The sequence below is a fragment of the Phascolarctos cinereus genome, unplaced genomic scaffold (genome assembly GCF_003287225.1).
Source record: "Phascolarctos cinereus isolate Bilbo 61053 unplaced genomic scaffold, phaCin_HiC Scaffold_4;HRSCAF=312, whole genome shotgun sequence".
NCBI classification, from domain to species: Eukaryota; Metazoa; Chordata; class Mammalia; order Diprotodontia; family Phascolarctidae; genus Phascolarctos; species Phascolarctos cinereus.
Genome location: NW_027555847.1, coordinates 642,644,120 through 642,666,512, shown reverse-complemented (window position 1 = coordinate 642,666,512; position 22,393 = coordinate 642,644,120). Strand labels below are relative to the sequence as shown.

At 39.3% G+C, this 22,393-nt stretch overlaps 1 protein-coding gene across 1 annotated transcript in view; it reads left to right on the top strand.

The window, feature by feature from the left end:
- The window catches only part of COL22A1 (collagen type XXII alpha 1 chain), a 589,887-nt gene that overhangs the window by 417,998 nt on the left and 149,496 nt on the right, over positions 1–22,393 (top strand). The window contains 4 exon segments of the mRNA XM_078153760.1: positions 2,710–2,742; positions 13,301–13,354; positions 15,423–15,476; positions 19,054–19,107. Coding sequence (XP_078009886.1) covers positions 2,710–2,742; positions 13,301–13,354; positions 15,423–15,476; positions 19,054–19,107 — 195 coding nt within the window.

The following is a 22,393-nucleotide window of genomic DNA, read 5'->3' as shown; positions in this document are numbered from 1 at the left end:
TTCTTTCTTCCCCTTTATCTTCCTTATCCTCCTCTGCCCTTTCTCTTCTAGATCCTCTTTCTAGATCCCTCTTCTTTTTCTCCCTTTTCTTTCTCATCCTTCTCTTTCTCCTCATCTCTCTTGCTTGTTTTCCTCCCATTTCTTCTCCTTCTCCTTCTTCCCTCCCTTTTCCCCCTCCACCATAGGACAATTTTATTTTTGTTTTTAGTTCATTAAATCTAAACAATGCCTTGTCTACCTAAAGACAATAAGTATTTTATTTATGTCATATCCCAGATGCCAAGAAGAAAAAGATCTCAACATCTGCTTTTACTCCCCAAGCCCTCTCCTTGCCATCTGCTCCTTGCCACTCCCACAAGTGTTGGTTCTAGTGTCCCACACATTTTTCAAAGGAGAGGCTAAGAACTGATGATCATTGTGTATTGATTTTTATAAATGATGTTTTATTTTAATGAAGAAAAAATACAGATAATAGGAATTCAGAAACATTGAGGAAAGTACTTTATTTACAATTATTCTGATTTAAGGAAAGTGAGTTTTATTACCCCTTATTTAAAGATGAGGAGACAGGTTTTGAGCTTTTAAATTACTTGTCCATAATCTCACGTGATAGTAAATGAATCAGGCTGTGCTTGAACCCAGGTTTACCTAAACCAGTACAGTACAGGGTAGGACCTGATGTCAAGAAGACCTCAGTTCAAATCCTGCCTCAGATAGTCATTTGCTTTGTGACCCTGGGTGAGTCACTTTAGCTGCCTGCCTCAGTTTCCTCATCTATAATATGGAGATAATAATTGCAATTGTTTCCAGAGTTGATGTGATCACATGAGATAATATTTGTAAATTGTTTTGCAAACCTTAAAGTACTAATTGAAAACACTTAGTACAGTGCCTGGCATATATTGAGTGCTGTATACATACTAGTTGTTTATTACTACATTATTATTATTATTATTATTATTATTATTATTCAGGGTTCTTTCTACTATGCCACATTGAGACTTTGAAATCAGAGACTTGAGACTCATCTCTTTGGGTGCTAAGATGCTAAGAATAGTTGTTCTTCCACCTAAACCATCAGGAAGGGTGTTAGCAATAGTGTTTTTGAGGAAGTTGCTTCATGGTATCCTAACCATATAATGAGAAGAGGTGGCATTTGAATAGCTTTTGCAGTTTACCCAACACTTTCCATCCATTATCTGTTTTGATCCTCACAGCCCCTTGAGGCAGATAATTCTTCCCTGAGTATTTCTTTATCCTTTCGTGCATCTGCAGCCATAGAGGAGGGGACTCTCCTTGGCACTCAGTGCTGTACCCTACAGCTGCTGAACCTTTCAGCCAATTTTGTGACTGTAAAAACATGTTCTACTATTATCATTTATGAAAATCTTATCATAGAGCCAGATCAAAGATGTCCTCTCTACATCTAGCAATTATTCTCACAAAGGCATTGCAATGGTGAAAAAACAGATACATGGACACTGCAGTAGTTCTTGATATTTCTTCAAACTTTTTTTGGAGGGTGAGAAGAGAGATAGTTATAATGTGTATGAATTTTCATGGCCCACGAATGCCTCCCTTCTTGCAGATATCTCACTATTTGGTCACTTGATAATTTCTAATTTGGGTGGACTCCATCTGTGTAATCAATGTAAATATTCTTATGCAGTGATTATTTTCCCAGTTTTGTGAATGAGACAAGATGAATTACAAAGAGATTAAATAAATTGTCAAGTTAACACATTGAGAACAATAGTAGAGAAGGGCCACAGACCTAGGGCTGCTGACTGTGAGCCTAAGTGCAGGTGTGGGGAACCTGTGGCAGCCTTGAGGCCATATGTGGCCCTCTAGGTCCTCAAGCATGGCCCTCTGACTGAATCTAAACGTCATAGAACAAATCTCTTTAATAAAAGGATTTGTTCTGTAAAACTTGGACTCGGTCAAAAGGCTGCACCCAAGGCCTAGAAGGCCACATGTGGCCTCAAGGTCACAGATTCCCCACCCCTGGCAGGGCATTTTATTGCTTCCTATATCACCTTTGCCTCTCTGGGTTTGGGGTTGTAGTTTAGGGCTAAAGTTCAACAAATAATTATTGAACACTGGTATTCTTTACACGTCCATTAATTAAATTAGAGTCAAACATATCTTGATTCACTAAACCACAATTTATTATAGAGTATGTGCCAAATCCCTGTTCTGAGAGCTAGAGGAGCAACAGCATTTAGATAAGACACGTAAGCCATAGAATATAGTTAGAAGAGCCATCAGAATGTGCCATCAGAAGACCACAGGCTGATTTTTGTCCCTGACACTTGATGTATATATTTATGTCTCTATTCATATCTATCTAAATACATATCTGTATCTGCATCCATATATATATATTTATATATATATATCCCTGTATCTATCCATCTATCTATATCTATAGCCATCTATATATCCCTTCATGTATATATTCATATCTATATGAATCTTCAATAAATATTATATATGCATATGTATATACATATATATTTGTTTACATGTATGTTTACATGTATGCATGTATACATACATCTTCTACTAGAAATCTCCCACCCTCCTAAAGCTTCAGTTTCCTCCTCTAGAGATTTGTTATAAGAATTGGAGAATCAAATGTTAAAAATGAATCAGTGATTTTTATTAATAAATTATTTCTCTCTATTTCTTCCTTGGTTTCTCTTTCAGACATCTTTGTTGACTCCACATCCTCACATCCCGGTAAGTAAAATATGTTGATTCACGGTTGATACCTTGACCAGCCTGGAGTGGTGCACTTCTTTGGGAAGATGGCCTTAGATTGTACTTAGCTCAGGGAGCCATTTTCTTAGCTAACTTCAGGCATTTGGGAGGGAGATGGAGGTATGATCTGGTGTCACCCTGGAAAAGGTGGAAAACAAGGCTCTGGGGTAAGGTAAACAGCATGGTTATACAGCAATTGAGAGACGGTAACGACCACAAAGAGGACCTTTTTGCCAGCGTGGTTGTGGCAATTGGAAATGATTTTGGAAAGAGAACCCCTCCCTCCCACAGAGCAAAGCTAGGCATCAGGGGAGAATGAGATTTCTCTGGTAGAAGAAAAGAGTACACCTTTGACCTTATTATCATCCTGGAATGAATGGCAAAATTTCTCCTAAGCCTAGGATTTATATTTTTGAAGAGATCTTAGATATCAATTTAGAACTTGTGATAAAGAAAAAAAAAAGGAAAGAAGGGTGTAGTCTGACATAGACCCTATGCTTTATGAGAGCATTTTTCAAAAAGTTCTGAGCAAAAAAGAAAACAACAACAACAACAACAAAAGACAACAGCTAGGAAAGATCCCATGTACTAAACTTCTACAAAGTAAATCAAATTAGAAGGAAAAGGAATATATCCAGAATGAAATTCTGACGACAAAAGAAAAGTCAGTTCTTTTGAGGAAGAAAATCGGTTTATCTAGAAATAGTGATGTGAATGCACAGGAACTTATCAACAAACTTATCTTGTTAAAAAAAATGTTGAGGAGATGGAAGCAAGTGACGGCACCTGTGCATGAAGACAAGACGGTAATGTTCAGCATACTACTGGATTGGAGAAAGGCAGTGTCTTGATTTACCACCATCACCCCAAAATTAAAAAAAAAAAAGGAAGGGAATAGAGAACATAGACTTTAGGTCGGTGAGTTTGACTTTGATTCCTGGAGAAATTATAGGATGGTTAGTTAACCTATAAAAGAAAAGAAAGCTGTGATCACAAGATGCCAACACATGGCTTCAAGAGCAAGTCATGCCAAACAAACTTCATATAATTTTTTTGACAAAGTTGATAAACTGAAAGTTAAGGGGAATTCTGTAGGTATAGCTTACCTATTTAATAATAGCATTTAATTTAACATCTTTTTGGTGTGAAAAGGAGGGAGAGAATTGGTCTAGAAAATAGTAAAGTTTAGGTAGATAGACAGATTTTTGTTGTTAGTCGTTTTGCAGTCATGTCTGACTCTGTGACCCCATTTGGCATTTTCTTGGCAAAAAAAAACTGGAGTGGTTTGCCATTTTTTTCTCCAGCTCATTTTCCAGATTTCCAGGGTTAAGTGACTTGCCTGAGGTCACAAAGCTAATATGCGTCTGAGGCCAGATTTAAACTCAGGAAGATGAGTCTTCATCATTCCAAACCCAGTGCTCTATCTGCTTCACCACCTAGCTGCCCAGATAGATAGACAGATAGATAGATAAAGAAGTCCAACTAGAATACACATTATAAGTTGTCATTCAACCCTTAATTTAAACTTCCAACAAAGGGGAGTAGACTTCCTCCCAAGGCAACCAAGAAAATTCTTAGATAGTGCTGCTTTTTTTTTTTTTTGGTGAGGTGATTGGGGTTAAGTGGCTTACCCAAGGTCACACAGCTAGTTAGTATCAAGTATCTGAGGCCAGATTTGAACTCAGGTCCTCCTGACTCCAAGGCCAGAGCTTTATCCACTGTGCCACCTAACTGCCCCGATAGTGCTTTTAATAATAGCATTTATCACGGTAGTATGGTAGCATCAATAGTAACATAAATAGTAGCGTTCATCATTTGTCTGGTACATTACTGTGCACCAGACAATATGGGAGGCATTAGAGATACAAACACAAAAATTAACGGTACATCCACTCAAAGAACTTACATTCTATTAGGGTAAATAGCAAGTGCTTAAACATGAATATACAAAATAAATGCAAGGGAAGTTTTTGCAACTTCCCCAGAGGGCAGACCTAGAAGCAATAGGTAGAAATCACAAAAGGACAAATTTAGACTTTATTTAGGAGAAAGCTTCCTAAGAATTAGGAACATCTAATGGTGGAGTGAGTTAAGCCAGTGTGTCATGGGTTCCCCATTGCTAGAGATATTCAGGCAAAGGTTGGACTTGTTAGTTCATTTTGTTCCAGGCTAGGTTGAACTAGGTAGCCTCTGATTTCAATTTGGATACTGTGTGATCATTCCTCATCTGTTCAATTAGGTAGTTGAACTAAACCATATCTAATGCCCCTCTCAATTCTAAGATATTATGATTCTATGAAATATTTCAGGAGGCCACATATTATAACATAGGGGAAATAACAACAAAATGGGTCATCAAAGGCTTGGTTTCTAGTCCTAACTTGGCTTTGTGATCCTGGGCAAATGACTTAACAACTCTGAAGGAAGTAAATAACCTCTAACATTCTTTCCACGTCAAACTTTTTATATTGTTTTAACATTCTGAGGTCTAAGGCCTCTCCTTTTGTTCTTTGCTGGGAAAAAAAAAGAACAAGAAATCATTGTGATATAGTGGAAAGTATAGGAGACTCGTGTCAGAAGAACCCCGAGTTCACATCTCATTTATGACAACTATTAAATGTAAGAAAGGGCAAGTTATCTATCCCACCCCGCCCTGCCTCAGCTTCAGTTTCCCTGTCAGTTAAGTGAGGATAATAATACCTGTAATATATATCTCAGAGGGTTGTTATGAGGCTCACATAATAATTCATGTAAAGTGATTTGTAAACCTTAATGTATGATTTAAATGATAACTATTATTGACATTAAAATTTTAAGTGCCCTTTTATCTCTAACAACTTATAAATGAGGAATCATTTATTAAGCACTGACTCTGAATGTTGGAGTTATAAATAAAAAAGCAACATTGCCCCAGCCCCTCGAGGAGCTGGTGGATCCCATACCGTCTGACACTTAGTTGCTTCATCCTTTGTCAAAATGGAATGGGCTTTTTCCTGGCCAGATGATGGGCCTTGCCTCTGCCTGTGCATTAAAATCTCTTTGCAATAAAGAAAGAAAAAGGAGTGCCTATAAAAAAGATTCACTGCAATATTCCAAGCCGCACTCCCTGGGGCAGCCTCGGTTGCCAAAGCAACATGTGTTTGTATTTATGGTTTTCTAAAGTGTTATTCTGTTTGACTTCATTATGCTCTTCTTCAGTGTGCACTTTCTGAGTCCCTGTGGATCAAGAGGAGGTGGGGAATGCTGAAGGATTTACAGGAGTTTTAAAGTCTCTAGCATAATTAAGAAAAGTCGTTATCATGGAGGAGACAAGAATATCTCTGCTCCAGTCTTTGCAAATCACTGCATTGCTGAAGTGCATGCACATACCACAAGATGGCAATAGTAGCTGCTGGTTTTCATGGGCCCCTGGTCTCCAGACTAAAGATAGGGTGAGAGGAACATAAGATGAGCAAATAGAATGGGCTGCTCCAGAAATGGAATTAACCTCAGAGAGCACTGAGTCCAATTGGCAACTCACATTTATTAGACACTTTTGTAAGTCTGAGCCTCAGCTTTCTGATCTTCTGTACAATGATAGACTACAGATGACCTGGAAGGTCCCTGGAAGCTCTGGACATCCGTGGTTCTATCTAACGTTTGAAGGTTGTCCAAATGCTTTCCTCACAGCAGTCTTGAGGAACAGGGAGTGCAAGGGTCAGCATCACATTTTATAGAGTAGGAAATGAGGCTCAAAGAAATGAAGTTAGGTACCCATGGCTATCCAGCTAGTCATAATAATTCACTTTCCTGCTGCTCTTTAAGGTATGCAAAATACTTTCCCCATAAAGCCCTGTGAGGTAGGCAATTCAAGGGCAAGCATTATTATCCCAGTTGAGATGTGAGGAAGTGGAAACATTGAGACATTAAGTAATTTGCCTGAAGTCACAGAATAACCCTAAAATTTGAGAGTTAGAGAGAACCTTAGCAGCTATGTATAGTCAACACCTTCTAGACAGGAATACCATCTATTACTAGACAGTAATGTCCCTGATTAGTGGCTGAACAGGCCTCTTTTCAAACCTTCCACCTCCAAGTTAGGGGAACCCAGCACCCTTTGAGGTAGGTCATTCTATCTTTGGGCAGTGCTAGTTGTTAGGGAAAAATGTTGTTTTTCCCCTGACATCAAACTAAATTCGCTGCTGAGCCTTCTACCTCTTGCTACTGATTGTTCCCTCTAGAACCAAAAATTCTTAATTCCATATGACAGTCCTTCAAATTCTTGAGTACTATTATCATGCTCTCTCTTCAATCTTCACTTTTCCAGGACAAACATCTCTTATTCCTTCAAATGATCCTCCTCATACAGTGTGTTTTCCAGTCCCCTTGCCATTATGGCAGACTCCTCTAACGAATCATTCTACTACCATCCTCAAGCAAGAGTAACCTAATCCCTCCCTCCAGGCTTAACCATCTTCTTCAGTCTCAGCCTACCTGTCTCGTGACACCACCGTTACATGGTTATGTTTCATTTCACTCCAATGCATGTGTTCCAACTCAACCGTGTCATTACAAAAATGTGATCCCCAGGGCTAAAGATACTTCAGATGGACCATAGCTAGTATGCAGATCCATCAAGACCACCACCTTCTTCCTTCTAGACTCTACTTCTGTTATCATGGCCCAAGATCACATTAGCTCTTGTGGCTTCCCAGTCACACTATTGACTCATACTGAGCCTACCTACAGTCAATAAAAACCCCAGGTCATTTGCGCAGTATGAGATGAATCATTCACATCGGTAAGAAAGACCAGAGGAAGAGAAGAGTTAGTAAGGAATCTTTGGATGAACTATTAAGAAGGGCTTTGTAACCAGAAAGATAGAGAAGGCCAGGTCTTATTCATCTCCATATCTCTCCCAAAAAAGTAGCTTAAAGTTATCACAAATGAACAGTATTCTCTGATTGGTCTACTGTTGTATTGGTTATAGACAGAGTAAACTAGGACAAACAGGACAGAGAAGCTGTGTGTGCCTGTGGGAATGATGTACAAAGGTGTTAAATGCCAATGTTTGATTGGCAAAGGTTGATAAGGTGTTTGCTGTCTGACAACTCCAGGAGAAATGCCAGGAGCAGAACAGAGGTGTGAATACAACATTTGTAGATCTGACCGAGGCCTTTGACACTGTCAGTCATGAGGGCTTATGGAATATTATGTCAAATTTTGGTTGCCTGGAGAAATTCTTCAGCATTGTACATCATTTTCATGACTGTATGTTTGCCCAGGTTCTGGATAATGATCAATGCTCTCATGCTTTCCCAGTCACCAGTGGAGTAAAGCAAGGCTATGTGCTTGCTCCCATGCTTTTTAACATGATGTTTTCAGCCATGTTGTTAAATGTTTTCAAGGAAGATGAACATGGCATCAAGGTCAGCTACCACACTGATGGTAAATTCTTCAACTTGAAAAGACTACACACCAAGACCAAAGTGGAGAGAGTGTTCGTACATGCTTTTCTGTTTGCAGATGATTGTGCACTCAATGCAGCCTCTGAAGCTGAGAAGCCACAAAGTATGGATCGATTCTCTGCTACTTGTGCTAATTTTGGCCTAACAATTAACACCAAGAAAATACAAGTGCTCCATCAGCCCCCACCACACTGTCCATATGTGAAACCATCGGTTATAGCAAATGGAGAGGTTTCGAATGCTATGGATAAGTTCGCTTACTTGGTAGTGCACTTTCCAGGGATGTACACATTGATAATGACATTGAGACATGCATTGCCAAAGCTAGCTCAGTATTTGAGAGGCTCCAAAGGAAAGTATAGGAGAGAAGAGGTATTACACTGACTACCAAGCTGAAGGTCTACAGAGCCATTGTCCTGACCTCATTGTTGTATAACTGTGAAACCTGGATAGTATAACAGTTCCATGACAGGAAAGTGAATTGCTTCCATTTGAATTATCTTAGAACAATTCTGAAGATCACCTGGCAGGATAAGATACCAGACAGAGGTCCTTTCTCAAACTGAACTGCCAAGCATTCAAACTCTGCTTCAGAGAGTGAAACTCCGATGGACTGGCCATGTTGTTTGAATGCCAAACATTCACTTGCCAAAAAGACTGTTTTATGGAGAACTTACACAGGGCAAGCTTTCATATGGTGGTCAGAAGAAGCTATACAAGAACATTCTCGAGATCTCTCTTAAGAACTTGGGAATTGATTGTGTGACATGGGAGACGCTGGCACAGGACCTCCCAGCATGGGGTGCTCACATCAGAGAAGGTGCTGTGCTCTATGAGCAAAGCAGAATTGAGATAGCTCAAGAGAAATGCAAGATACACAAACTTAGAGAACCCACCCCAAATATTGACACGGACTATTTGTGCCTGACCTGCGGTAGAGCATTCCGAGCTCAGTTTGATCTGATCAGCCACAGTCGGACACACTGTAACTTGACTCTAGCATGGTGATGTCGTTTTGGTCCTTTTTGAAAATGAAAGACAACAATAAAAACTAATAAAAGTGTTAGAGATCCTTGAAGGCAGGGACTGCTTCCTTTTCGTCTCTGCTTCCCAAGTGCTTGGTATAGTGATGGCGCAGAGTAGGTGCTTAGGAGATGCTTGTTGAACACATTTGAGTTTGAAATGTCTTTTCATTTCTGCTGACCCATTCCCTTGGTGGGCCCCACAGCAAGTGTCAAAAAACTGTACCTGCTTTTCACAAGACAAAGTGTTTGAGTTACTCTGGCTTTGAGGATAAGGGGTCCAGGTAACAGGAGGCATGGTCTGAGTCAAGGAAACCAAAGAGACAGACACAGCTGTGTGAAAAAAAAAAAGTCATCTTAACAGGGAAAACAAGAAAACAAGATGGAAATGTTTCTGAGCTGAGTCAAGGTATGTAGATCTGGCTCCTGGGAGAAGGTGTGGGTAGGGTGTGGGTGTTAGAGGCTGGAGCAGATTAGCTGGGTCAGGTTGCTCTTAAACCCATGTGACCCCACCTCTGTTTGTGTAGGTGTGATTGCAGGGTTGTGAGCATTGCTGAGCCATAGTCAGTGCAGACCCCCACCTTTCTGAGGCCAAGGGAAGAGGAGTCATGGAACAGTGTAACAGTGGTTACAGTGGCAAATAGTAAACATTTATTTCTGCTAGGCCAAAGTAAGACTATAGAGAGAAAGCAGGGATATGGGTAATGAAGTTGTCCTTGATGAGTTCAAGTCTTCTGGCTCAGATGAATTCCATCCTTCATTACTGAAAGAGCTGGCAGATGGGATCACTGAGCCCCTGGAAGTGATATTGGAAAGATAATGGAAATCAGGAGAGTTACCACAAAATGGGATAAGAGCAAATGTCCTGATATATTAAAGGAAAGAGAATAGAGTCTTCAAATCATAAGCTAGGGACAGCAATTCATAGAAAATTAAAAAAAGAGAGATAGTTGCCCAGCATATAAAAAAGGCAGCTGTGATTACAAACCAGCAGCTTCATAAAGAACAGGTAGGGCCAGCCTCGTCTCATTTACATTTTTGACTGGATAATTAAATTAGTAGATGAATGAAATCCTGTGGATATATTTCACCTAGATTTTTAGCAAGATACTTGATCAAATATTCTCTTGTTGTGGAGAAGATGGATAGATGGATAAAGAGATGAAAATATAATTCAGAACTTCTGGGGTTGGCAGGATATAAGAGTAGTTGCTAATTGGTCATTGTCAGTATGGAACAGTCTCCAATAGAGATCTCCAGGGAACTGGGCTTGACCCTGTTCTGTTTATCATATTTATTAGCGACTTGGATAAAATAATAGATCATATAAACATTAAATGTGCAGGTGAGATAGATGAGACAAAGCTGGGAAGAATACCTAAGATATTAGATGACAGAGTCAGGGTGCAAAAGGATCATGACTGACTAGAGCACTTGGCTCAATCTAATAAGATAAAATTCAATGGGATAAATGTAAATTCTTTCATTTGGGCAAAAAAAAACCCTAATAGCATCAACTTCACTGGACAAGATGGGGGAAGCACAGTTGGGCAGCAGTTCTGAAAAAAGAGCTGGGGTTTTTAGTGAACCGTTCATATAAGTTAGCCAGATATTATGACAATCAAAAACCTACTGTGATCTTGGGCTGTGTTGAGGGGTTAGGTCCCAGGTACAGAGGATTGATAGACCCATTGTAATCAGCCCTTGTCAGACTTCATCTGGAGTGCTGGGTTTAGTTCTGGGTGCTACAGTTTAGGAAAGATAAACTGGAGAGTAACCAGAGGAGTACAACCAAGATGGTGAATAGTTTGGGGTTCTTGTCATAAGAATCAATTCAAGAGGGGCCTCTAGGTGGCGTAGTAAATAGAACACTGGCCCTGGAGTCAGGAGGACCTGAGTTCCAATCCCATCTCATACACTTACTAGCTGTGTGACCTTGGGCAAGTCACTTAACCTTGATTGCCTAAAATAATAATAGTCATTCAAGATACTGGGTACATTTAGCCTGAAGAGAAGACGCATGGGGGACATGATAGCTGTTTTGAATTACATGACAGTGTCCTTTGGAAGGATTAGACCGCCTCTATTTGGTCTTAGATGGCAGAACCAGAAGCAAAAGATTAGAAGTTGCCAAGAAATAAATTTAGGTTTGATGTTTAAAACAAATAAAACAAAACAGCCCCCCCCAAAAAAATTATGTAACAATGACAGCTGCCCCTAAAGTGGAGTGGGCCACCTTCCCCTTCTTGGAGGTCTTAAAGCAGAGGCCCGAAGACCACTTGTGTATGGTATAGCAGAGACTCTGTTCAGGTATGTGTTGGCTAGAGGTCTGCTGAAGTCCCTCCCAGCTCTCAAGCTCTTAATTCTATGATTCTGAGTCCACTGAGACTCAAACACTTTGAAGAACTCTTAAGTCCTGCCCACAGTCTCATCATCGATGCTGGCTTAGCACTCTGGCTTACCCTGCAACCCACACATACTCTTTCACTCAGAGCCAATGGTTTTATCTTTGTGGACATTCTCTCCACTGACACAGATGACATTTGTCAAAGTATCTGGTGGAGCTCTCCAGCTGCATGTCCTACCAATACCTCAAGCTCAGGCTTTCCTCTCTCATCAACACCCCCATTAAAATCCTTCTCCTTTCCCCAACTCCTTCCTTTCCCCTGAAGGCATCAATAGTCCTGTTGGATTGGACTAATTGATTGAACTAATAGAATAGTCTCCTAACTTGCCTTCTTGCTTTTATTCTCTCTCCTTTCCAAGATGTCCTATACCTGATGCCAATTATGGTATTTTTTTACTTAAAAAAATCAGTGGTTCCCAATTACCTGCCAGATAATTTAAAACTTATCAATCCTGCCATATAAGGTCTTATCTCATACCTTTCCCTTTCACATACTTATATTATATATGGCTAAACTGAACTTCCGTTCATCACCCACCGTCTTATTCTATTCTCTGTATTCACTTTGTGCACACTTTCTCTTCTTGCAAAACTCTTTCCTCTCACCCCTTTTTGACTTTTTAATTGACCCCTTCTTTCAAGCCTCTTTGTGGGTACCACCTCCTCTAAGGAGCCTTCTCCTAATAGCTCTGTTCTCTGACGTTGTGAAAGTCATATCTTCATTTTCAAATTCTTCACAGAACCTTGTCTCTATCTCTCCTTTGCATTTATGTAGAACATCTAGGTGCTGTAGTAGATAGAGCAGGAAGCCTGGAGTCAAGAGGACCTGAGTTCAAATTTGACCTCAGATACTTCCTAGCTAATTAATAATTTATAAATTAGACATAATTTATACAAGTCATTTAACTTCTGTCTCAGTTTCCTCAACTGTAAAATGGGGATAATAATGGTACCTACCTTCCAGGGTTGTCGTAAGACTTAAATGAGATACTATTTGTAAAGTTCTTGGAACAGCGCCTGGCACTTAATAAATACTTGTTCCTATTACCACCTTTATTTGTCTCATCTTCCTTTGTATAATCTTACTTTGTGTACCTGTCTTTATCTCCATTAGGCTGCTAGGTTCTAATGAGTAGTGTCTGTGTTTAAGCAATCCCTATATTTCAAGAGTGAGCACTAAAAGCTTTCACATATCAGAGGTATAATAAATGTCTGTTATCCCTAATTTTTCAATTTAGTTCCATTTACTTCTATGCTATCTTGAGATATTGATGGGAACAGTGCAATGCAATGGAAAGAGTGTAGGATTTGAAGTTGGAACACTGAATTCAAGTGTCACCACTGCCACGTACTACTTGTGTGATGTAGGACAAGTCACTTAATTTCTTTTTCATCTAAAATGAAATTAAAAAAAAATAGAAAGCTTCACCTAATGACTTCCCCCCAGCTCTAAGACCTATGATCTTCTGATTTTAGAGGAAATGGTAATCAACTCCTCACTTGTATAGCATACTTCAGTTTCACTCAGATAAAGGTAATCTTTATGGTCCCTTCTATCTATAAACCTTTGTAAGTCCCGAAACTAAGGATCATGCACCTTTAATGTTTCATGTGCTATGGCACTATCACTGATGACCTCTCTTTTGATCATCTCTTGCCAGGGGGAAGCTGGACAAAAAGGAGAAAAAGGAGATCCAGGCATCAGTGGGGAACCTGTGAGTATTACAGCACCTTTTAGTGTGTTTGTCAAGTGGAGACGCCGAGTTCCCAGCTGTCACATTGTTGAGTTCTATCCATGCTGAAGGGTCACACCTACTGTAGGCATGTATTTGGAGTGACAATGCAATTCACTCAAGGCTGTGCACATTTACCAGAGACTTCAGGGCTGTTATAGCACAGGGTTGTGCTGGTTGGGTAATTGAATTAAATGAGATTGCTTCCATCAATGGAATTCCAGATTTCTATAAAGATGGATTATTTTTGCCAGACCTTGCTACCCTGCCTGCCTATTTTGTCATGGTAATGTGAACAGAGGTGAGAAATGGGTGATGTGATGTTTATATGAGCATTTAGGGTTGTTTTGTTTTGTTTTGTTTTTATGAGTTCTGGTTTCTCTGAGTAAGACTTGCATGCCTCTAGCCACCTGTGTCAGGGCTCTGAAACCTCTGTCACAGGCATACCTGAGAGAAGTATTCTAAAGGATGCTACTGCTGGTAAGACTGGGATCCAGGAGAGTCACTGCCCAACCATTTGGTATACTTCAAGCCCAAAATCTCAGGCAAGCCAAAGTGGAAAACCTTATGTATAAGACTGTCTTACTAACAGAAAAAAAACTCAGGAGAGCCCAAACATACAGAGAAAACTAGTCTCCCCAGAGCCATTCTGTGCTTCCACAAGGAGATCTCTCCTGGTTCTCAAACTTTCCCTACTCATGCACACAACTCTGTCTGAAAAGGAATTTTCTCAGTACCTATTACCTCAAAAGTCACTAATTCCCTAGATCATGCAATCAGTGGGAAATCTCAACCGCATAGTTGCCTTATTGGGGCTAAGATAAGCCACTCAAAGATCATTGAAATGATAAGTTTTTTTTATTTTTCCTATAAACTGAAATCTCAATATGCATCAATAGTAGATCCTGGTGGCAAAAAGGAAAAGAAAAAAAGCTAAAGTGATCTTAGATTGCATAAAGCATAATTAACATAAGGGAAGGGATGTTCCTACTCTACTCTATCATGGGTAGATAGCTTCCTAAGTACTAGATATAAATCTAGATATAGATCTAGATATAGATACAATGTTCAGAAGTGAAAATGGCCTAAATAGTCTTTTAATTCAGTTTATTTTCTCTTCAATATCGCTAACAAGTTATTATCTACTTTCTACTTGAATACTTTCAGTGATGGGTAATCCACTGCCTCCTGAGGCAGCCTGTACAATATTTGAGCAATTCTAATTATTCTAATTATTCAGAAATTTGGTCTCCTATGATTTCTAGAGAGGGCAGCTAGGTGATACAATGGTAGAATGCTTGGTCTGGAGTCAGGAACACCTCAGTTCAAATCTGACCTCAGACACTTACTAGGCAAGTGACCTAGTAAGAGTAAAGTGACACTGGCCAACTCACTTAGCCCATGTCTACCTCAGTTTCTTCAGCTGTGAAATGGGAATAAAAAATAGCATTCACCTCCCACTGTTGTGAGGATTAATGAGGTAATATCTATAAGGCATATAGTATATGCTTAATACTTGTTACCTTCTTTCTACCCCCTGGTCCTGCTATTTCCCTATGGGGCCAAACAAAACAAGACTAACCCTTCTTCTACTTGATTTTAAAAAAGAAATGGATAAATTAGAGCTTTTTCAGAGGAGGGTGAATAGGAAGATCGGTTTGAAGAAATTGGAGTTTTATAACCAAGAGAAAACTTACTGGGGACCATGTCCCCATCTTTAAATCTAAAAAACTGTCATGGAAAAGGATTAGAATACTTTTGCTTGACCATTGGCTGACAAACCTAGGTGGAGTGAAATAAACAGGGAGTTGATTTCAGCTCAACCTACTTTATAACCTCTCAACAATGAGAGCTGTCCATTAGTGGATAGGTTGCCTCATAACATAGTGAGTTCTCCCTCACTGGATGTTATCAAGCTGAGACTGTAGGACTATTTTTAGGAATTTTGTAGGTAGGATTCCTACTTTTTGGGTAAGGGTTGGCCTAGAAGAACTTTGAGATTCTCTGATTCTTTGATAAGATGATTTTATGGTCATTTAATTGATTTTAGGGACCCCGTGGTTTTCCAGGTGAAGTTGGACCAAAGGGACCTCCAGGACCCCCAGTAAGTAAAATCCTTTCTCTCTATCTTCAGCTGGTCATGGCTTTCCAGTAGAAAGCAATTGCTCTGTCTTCTAGCTCCAGTCATAGTGTTAATTTGTATATCTGATATTTTTGTATCTTATTAACAGTCTCTGAGACACATCCCTATACTTGAGAAACTTGTCAAGCTCATACGGTAGTTGGGGTATAGTCAGGGGTGTCCTGGAGCCAGCTTGACCCAGCTTTCAAGATCTTATTGTCCAATTTTTAGTCTGAGCATTTACATTTAGGAAATCAGCAAACACTATAGATCAGGGCTTCATTTGTTTTGTTGATTGTCTAGACTTAATAAAGTGATAGAGAAAATATTAATAATGCAGATAAAACTTAAAATATTTCATGTGTACATTTTTTCCCTAACGACTCAGTTGTTAATACCCTTCAGTATAGTAGAAAAAGCAGTGAGCTAGGGCCTAAGAGTCTGGTTTCCAGTAGTACCTTGATACTAACCATATAAACTCAGTCCTATCATTTAACCCTTCTGGGCCTCAGTAAAATGAGGGGGGGTGGGCTGAGTTAAAATTTTAAAATTTAATATTTCTTCCTAATTACATGTAAAAACAATTTTAACATTCTTTTTTTTTTCAAATTTTGAGTTCCAAATTCTCTGCCTCCCTTTCCTCCCCCCGCCATTGACATAGGTTATATATGCAAAACACATTAAAGCTAAATGATTTTTAAAGTTCCTTCTTGCTCTAAAATTCAACATTCTGTCACTAATACTGCTGTAGGAACTTGAGCAAGTCTTTGGGCCTCAGTTTCCTCATTTGAAAAGGTTAGACTACATGGCCATGAAAGTTATTTCCAGTTTTACCATTTGATAATTATATACTGTATTTCAATTGTTTTTGAGACATCAAGGACACTTGAGTTCAGCTCAGATGCCAGCTTTGTGAACATGATCAAGTCTCTCTTCACCTCTCAGTTTCCTCATCTGTAAAATGCCTGTAGTATTTACTCCACAGGGACGTTGTGAGGTTCAAACAAATGTAAAGTGCTTTGCATACCTTCAAATAATATAAAAAATGTAAGTTACTTATATTATTATTGGGGATCTGTACTTTTAAAACTATTTTCACTTACCTTATGAATACTTAGAATCTATACAGTCAATACTTCATGTCATGCTTCTTAGTGTGAGAACAATGAAATATCCAGTTTATATGATTAACTTTCAAATGTCCCACCCCCACCCTCTATCCTCCCACTCCCACTGATGTACTTTCCTAATTATGTATTGCATAAACTGGTATGAAATTTAGTTTCCATTTTCTGAATAATGAGTGGGAAAGGTGACCCAGATGTGTACTAGGTAACAGAATGGGATGAGAAATTTGCTGCAGACAATTCACAGTAGATAGCCCACACATTGATAATTGACAGTTGACTAAAATGCTCATTTAATTTCTTCAATGGGATTAGGTAGAATTGGACTGAAGAACATAAATGGATAAAATAGCACACTTTGTGGACTTAATAACTGTCATTAAGTATAACTCACTCAGCCTGCTTCTATAACCATTAAGCATAAGCAATTAATATGCTTCACATGCTGATATTCACAGTCAGGTCTTCTGATCGGGGCTTAATTGACTGAGCACAAGGCAACAGTTCTAGCATTCTAAATTTTGCCCTTTATAATATTTCCAAGAGGAATTCCATTTAAAAAATTGTGGTCATACATATACCCCAATTTGATGAATAATTCATATTCTCCTTGGTCAAGTGGAAGAGCCACCTGGAACATTTTCCCAGTGGAAACATTACTCTTAATCTCATCTCTGCTCTATGTAGCTGTGTGTCCTCAGGCAAAGCAATAGAATATTAGAACTAGAGTTATCTAAGACTATAAAATATTACAATCAAAAGGGACATGAGAAAGTTGAAATTGAAGAGACCTTTAGAACACATGATTTTAGAAAATTAAAATCATAGGATTTAGGGCTGGAAGAGACCTTAGAAATGATATAGTCCTCCATGTTTTGGCCAATCCTCCCTCTAAAAAGCATTAGGAAGCAAAGATCAATTGTCTTGTTCAAAGTTACCCAAATAATAACAAAAGCAGGATTCTGTTCCATATTGTAGACTCTAAATCTGGAGCTCAACTCGCTATAACTTCTTCTTTGCCTAGGGGCTATTCTTTTGATAATTTGGAAACTATAAACCATTTATGTGTAGATAAAATTTGGCCTGTGATTTGGGCTGTCATATGAAGGAGGACTCCCTTTAAATGAAATTTATGTCAGATCCATTATACCTCATTTTTGAAGCTTAGGTAAACCATTTGCTCTTATCTGAGTCTGAGTTTCATAATCTTTTTCAAACTGGGACTAGATGGGATAAAATGACCCCTAAGGTGTTCTTTGTCCTAACATTCTGGTCTTAAGGTCTTTTTCAGTTTTGATAGTTTATATTTCAGGCAGGTTAGTGGTGCTGTGGATAAAACACTTTCCCTGGTTTCAGAAAGACATGAATTAAAATTCTGCCTTAGACGTTTACTAACTGTATGGCCCTGGGAGAGTCAATTAACCTCTTTCTGCCTTAGTTTCCTCAACAGCAAAATGGGGATGATAAATAAAAGCACATACTTCCCAGGGTCATTGTGAGGATCAAATGAGATTTTATATGTGTATGTGTGTGTGTGTGGCGGGGGGTGTGCATGTGTGTGTGTGTATTTAGCACAGTATCAGGCACATAGTATATTATTCACTTCTCTTTCTCCTTAATGCCCCCATTCAAGTTTAATATTCTGTGGTTAATCATGGACCTTTAGATGAAATTTCATGATTCAAATCAAAACTCTGTAAGGACAGTATATAAAGTAAGAATTAGTTATAAAAAAATATAGGTGATCAAACATACAGTTATCCTAGTATATAGTGCTTCTACTTATCGATTAGATGGTTAAATTGCAATCAGCTAGGAAGTAGAGAAATGAAATGATGGGCTTTTACCCACGAAACTGTATAATTACTCTGTGAATTCATCAAAATAAGTTTTATTTGACACATTGAGATAAGACGTATGCTTTTCAAGACAGATACCCATTTTACATCAGAACCTTTCATCATGTAATGAAAAGAATCCCAATCTGAGAGTCAAGAACCTAAGATTCTAGACCAGATTCAGTTAAGAACCAGCTGTATCACTTGAGTAAAGTCAGTTCCCCTACTCTTGGCTTCCTCATAATTGCAGAGGCATTGGATTGGATAACTGCACAGGCTTTTTAAAATGTAATAATTTCAAAATTAATAATCAATAATTTAATGTTAACATTCCATACTTTATTTCTTACATCCCTGACATGCTAACATTCTGTATTGTGTTCCATCAGTCTATGCTCTAGTGTCTTAAAGCACATGCTCTTGGAGCCCTTTCCAGTTCTAGCCTTCTATGAATCTGTTTTTCTCTGATGCTTTCCCCTTTGGCTTTTCAGCACCTCATTTGAATTGATTAGAGCAGCCCCCTGCCTGGGACCCCAGATCTTGTGCTGAGTTCAGCAGTTTCTAATTTGCTTGTGCCCCTTTGTTTCCATCCAGGGTGCTCAAGGCCCAGAAGGAGCCCGAGGGGGACCTGGAGCGGCTGGAAACACTGTGAGTAATTGCCTCTCTGATGTGTCGCCTTAACAGGGTACACAGCTGAAGGGATGCGCCAGCAGCTGCATTGCAGATTTTGGTTCTAATTCTATAGAGGAGAATGTGATCAGTAAACAAAGTCAAATATTGAACTGCTTAGGATTGAGCAGAAATCAAATGGGCAGTTGCCCTTAAGTTCTCAGACCAATCCATTCATTACTTCATGTCAATATTTAAAGGAATTGACCATGCAGGTTTGTTTCATTACAAATTCACCATCACCACCACTCTTCTTTCTGGTCTAGGCAGAACATAGATCTGGCTGCTCCCTTCCTTAGCTGCCATATTATTTCTCATCCAAGTTTCTAAGCACATTAGTAAACTGATGTTCTATCTTCACATCTTCACATTTCCAACAGAAAAAAGGCTGAGGTCTTCCACTTCATCTGGGTCCATCTGGTTATTCTCATGTGTATCTGGCCTCTAGACTCAGATGGCTCCAGAGGAGAAAGTGAGTCTGATGATTTTACACAGCCCTCCCTCACTGAAATCCAATTCACTTGCATGTCATGGCATCACCTCCATGATGACATAGTCCTCTTTGAGAAGGAAAGACAAACAACAACCCATGAGTAGTAGCCAGTTTTCTTCCTTCCTTCCTTCCTTCCTTCCTTCCTTCCTTCCTTCCTTCCTTCCTTCCTTCCTTCCTTCCTTCCTTCCTTCCTTCCTTCCTTCCTTCCTTCCTTCCTTCCTTCCTTCCTTCCTCCTCCTTCAGAAACTTTGCAAGATATATTGGGGTTTACATGCTAGATTTCTTTCTTAAGGACAATGCTCAGGCCATACCCTACTTGGTCATTGTTTGCATCCTGATTAACTAATAATGAATGTTTTGGCCAGAAACCCTGAGGGCCTTCCCCTCCCAGTTTGATTTTTTTTTATTCTGGATTAGGTTAAAGGGAACATCCTTTGCCTCATTTTTTTAACCTAGCCTTAATCGTTGAAGGGTGCTGCTTCAATCAAACTGAGACTTTGCTTTAAAAGGCCAAGGTCTTCTACTACATCTGGGGCCATCTCCAGTTATCCTGATGTGTATCTGGCCACTGGATCCAGATGGCTCCAGAGGAGAAAATGAAGCTGGTGACTTTGCACAGCCCTCCCTCTCTTAAATCCAATTCACTTGCATGTCATGGTCCTCTTCAAGAATGAAAGACAAACAATAATTTCTCATCCAAAAAGTAAAGATGCTCAATATCAGTCTAGGCTTTAAACCAAATCTCAGTTGGCCTCTTCCTTGCACTTATGATTGATTGAAAATGTCGTTTGTAAAAGTAGTATATTGGTATACATCTTTTTTCTACCTGCCACCTCAACGCAGCAGGTGCCAAGGAGTATTAATGCACAAAGCAGATGTCCAGAGCTTTAAATAAATTGGAAATTCTTAGTAAACTAATTGCCATGGAAGAAGAGAAAGGACTGGAATTCTTTGACTTCAGAGCTTGTTCTCTTGGCTGGTAGACCCATCAAAACCACCACTGGAAGAGGTTTGACTAGACAACAGTTTGTATCTAAATGTTACAGTTTGGAGTGTAAAGGTTCCTTTCTGGATACCAGATATTTGGATGCCACATAAATTGGAACATGTCCAGAAAAGAACTAGAATGGAGATGGACCTGAATGCTGTTAGAGAAAGATTTGTCAGAAAAACTGAGGATGTTTATCCTGGGGGAGGGGAAAGGAGTAGGAGGGATATGAGGTTTAAACATTTGAAGGACAGTCATGTGGAGGAAGGAATGCATGCAGTCTGCTCATTCTGGAGGGCAGTACTAGGAACAGTGGGGAGAATTCATAGAGGCAGATATATGTTGCACATAGGAGAGCAACAACAGTAGCAACACTGCCCCCCCAAAAAAAAATCCTTTTTAAGCAAATAGAACAATGCAAAAGTGAAGGAAGATCCTCCTTAGAAGATAGTAGATTTTTCTTCACTGGAGGTCTTCAAGTTGAGGCTGGATTCCTGTTTAAATATAGATTAGACTAGATAGCCCCTGAGATCTTTTGTGACTCAGAGATCATGTAATTCTTTGACCAGGCCCTTTCATCTTCTGCCCTGCTCAGAGGTAAGGATAAAGATAGAGTCACTGACTATTCTCCTGGGTCAGGTTTGGGCTCAAAGGATGTGAAGGGAGCAGCAGGAGATTGTTAAATAAGAGACTTGTCAATATAGGGAGGGTCAAAATATTGCCATAGACAAATCAGTGTTTTCAGAGACATGGGCAAATCCATTAGGCTAGCAGAGAGTCAGTTCCCAGCATGGCAATATGTTCAAAAGAGTTAAACAAAATCTTATTTTACTCACAAATTAAAAGATGTTATTTTTTGAACTTTTTATTTTCTTGTCAATTGATAAGCATTGATTTTTCTCTCTCCAACCCCTCCCCCCAAAAAAATTGAAAAAAAAGAAAGATGAATGTTTTAACTAGTATTCATAGTCAAGCAAAACAAGTTTTCTCATTGGCCTCATCTCAAAAAGTATGCCTCATTTTAAATCTTGATAACAAAGCAGTACTGAGTTCGGGACCCTTTCTTCAGCTTTCAAATTCAGAATCAGTCCTTTAGGTCTGCCAGCCAGCTCTGGCCATTCTCATTCTGTCCTTCTCCTTCTCCTCACCCCCACCTCCATGACAACTGCTATAACAAGGGGTATGAAACAATCTACCCTAGACCCACTTCTCTATTTCTTCCTCCCTTCACATAGGAATACACAGTCTCAAATACAGTCCTTTGGAAAGGATAACTCTCATCAATACCCCCTAGGACCTAGTAAATTGACTAATGCAAGACTGGTTTTCAAAGTCCTCCACCCTCACAGAGAAAAATAGAGCCCCACAAATTGACACCGTGCTCCTAAGAAATGTGAAAGACCAGATCTATAAAACCCATGGATCAGGGCCCAAGATTCTGGCCCCCCAAATTATAGGATTTCAAAGTGTACAACCACACAAAAATCTAGTTTAATCATTTCATTTGACTGAAAGGAAAACTAGGGATGTTAACCAAGGTCATACCAGCAGTAAATATCAGAGTTAGGATCAGATCAGATCCTGTGACTAGAATTACACTGTCGTTGTTTTTTTTTAATGTATCATACTGCTATCCTAGGAAATACAGCAGACATTTACAGCACAGGAGATGCCGTGAAGCAGAATTCCTTCTAAAAGGATACAAATATGATTCATTGCTCAGAGCACGATGCTGTAATGTCCTCTAATAGACTGAGGATGTCAGGGTCAGTAGCACATCCTTA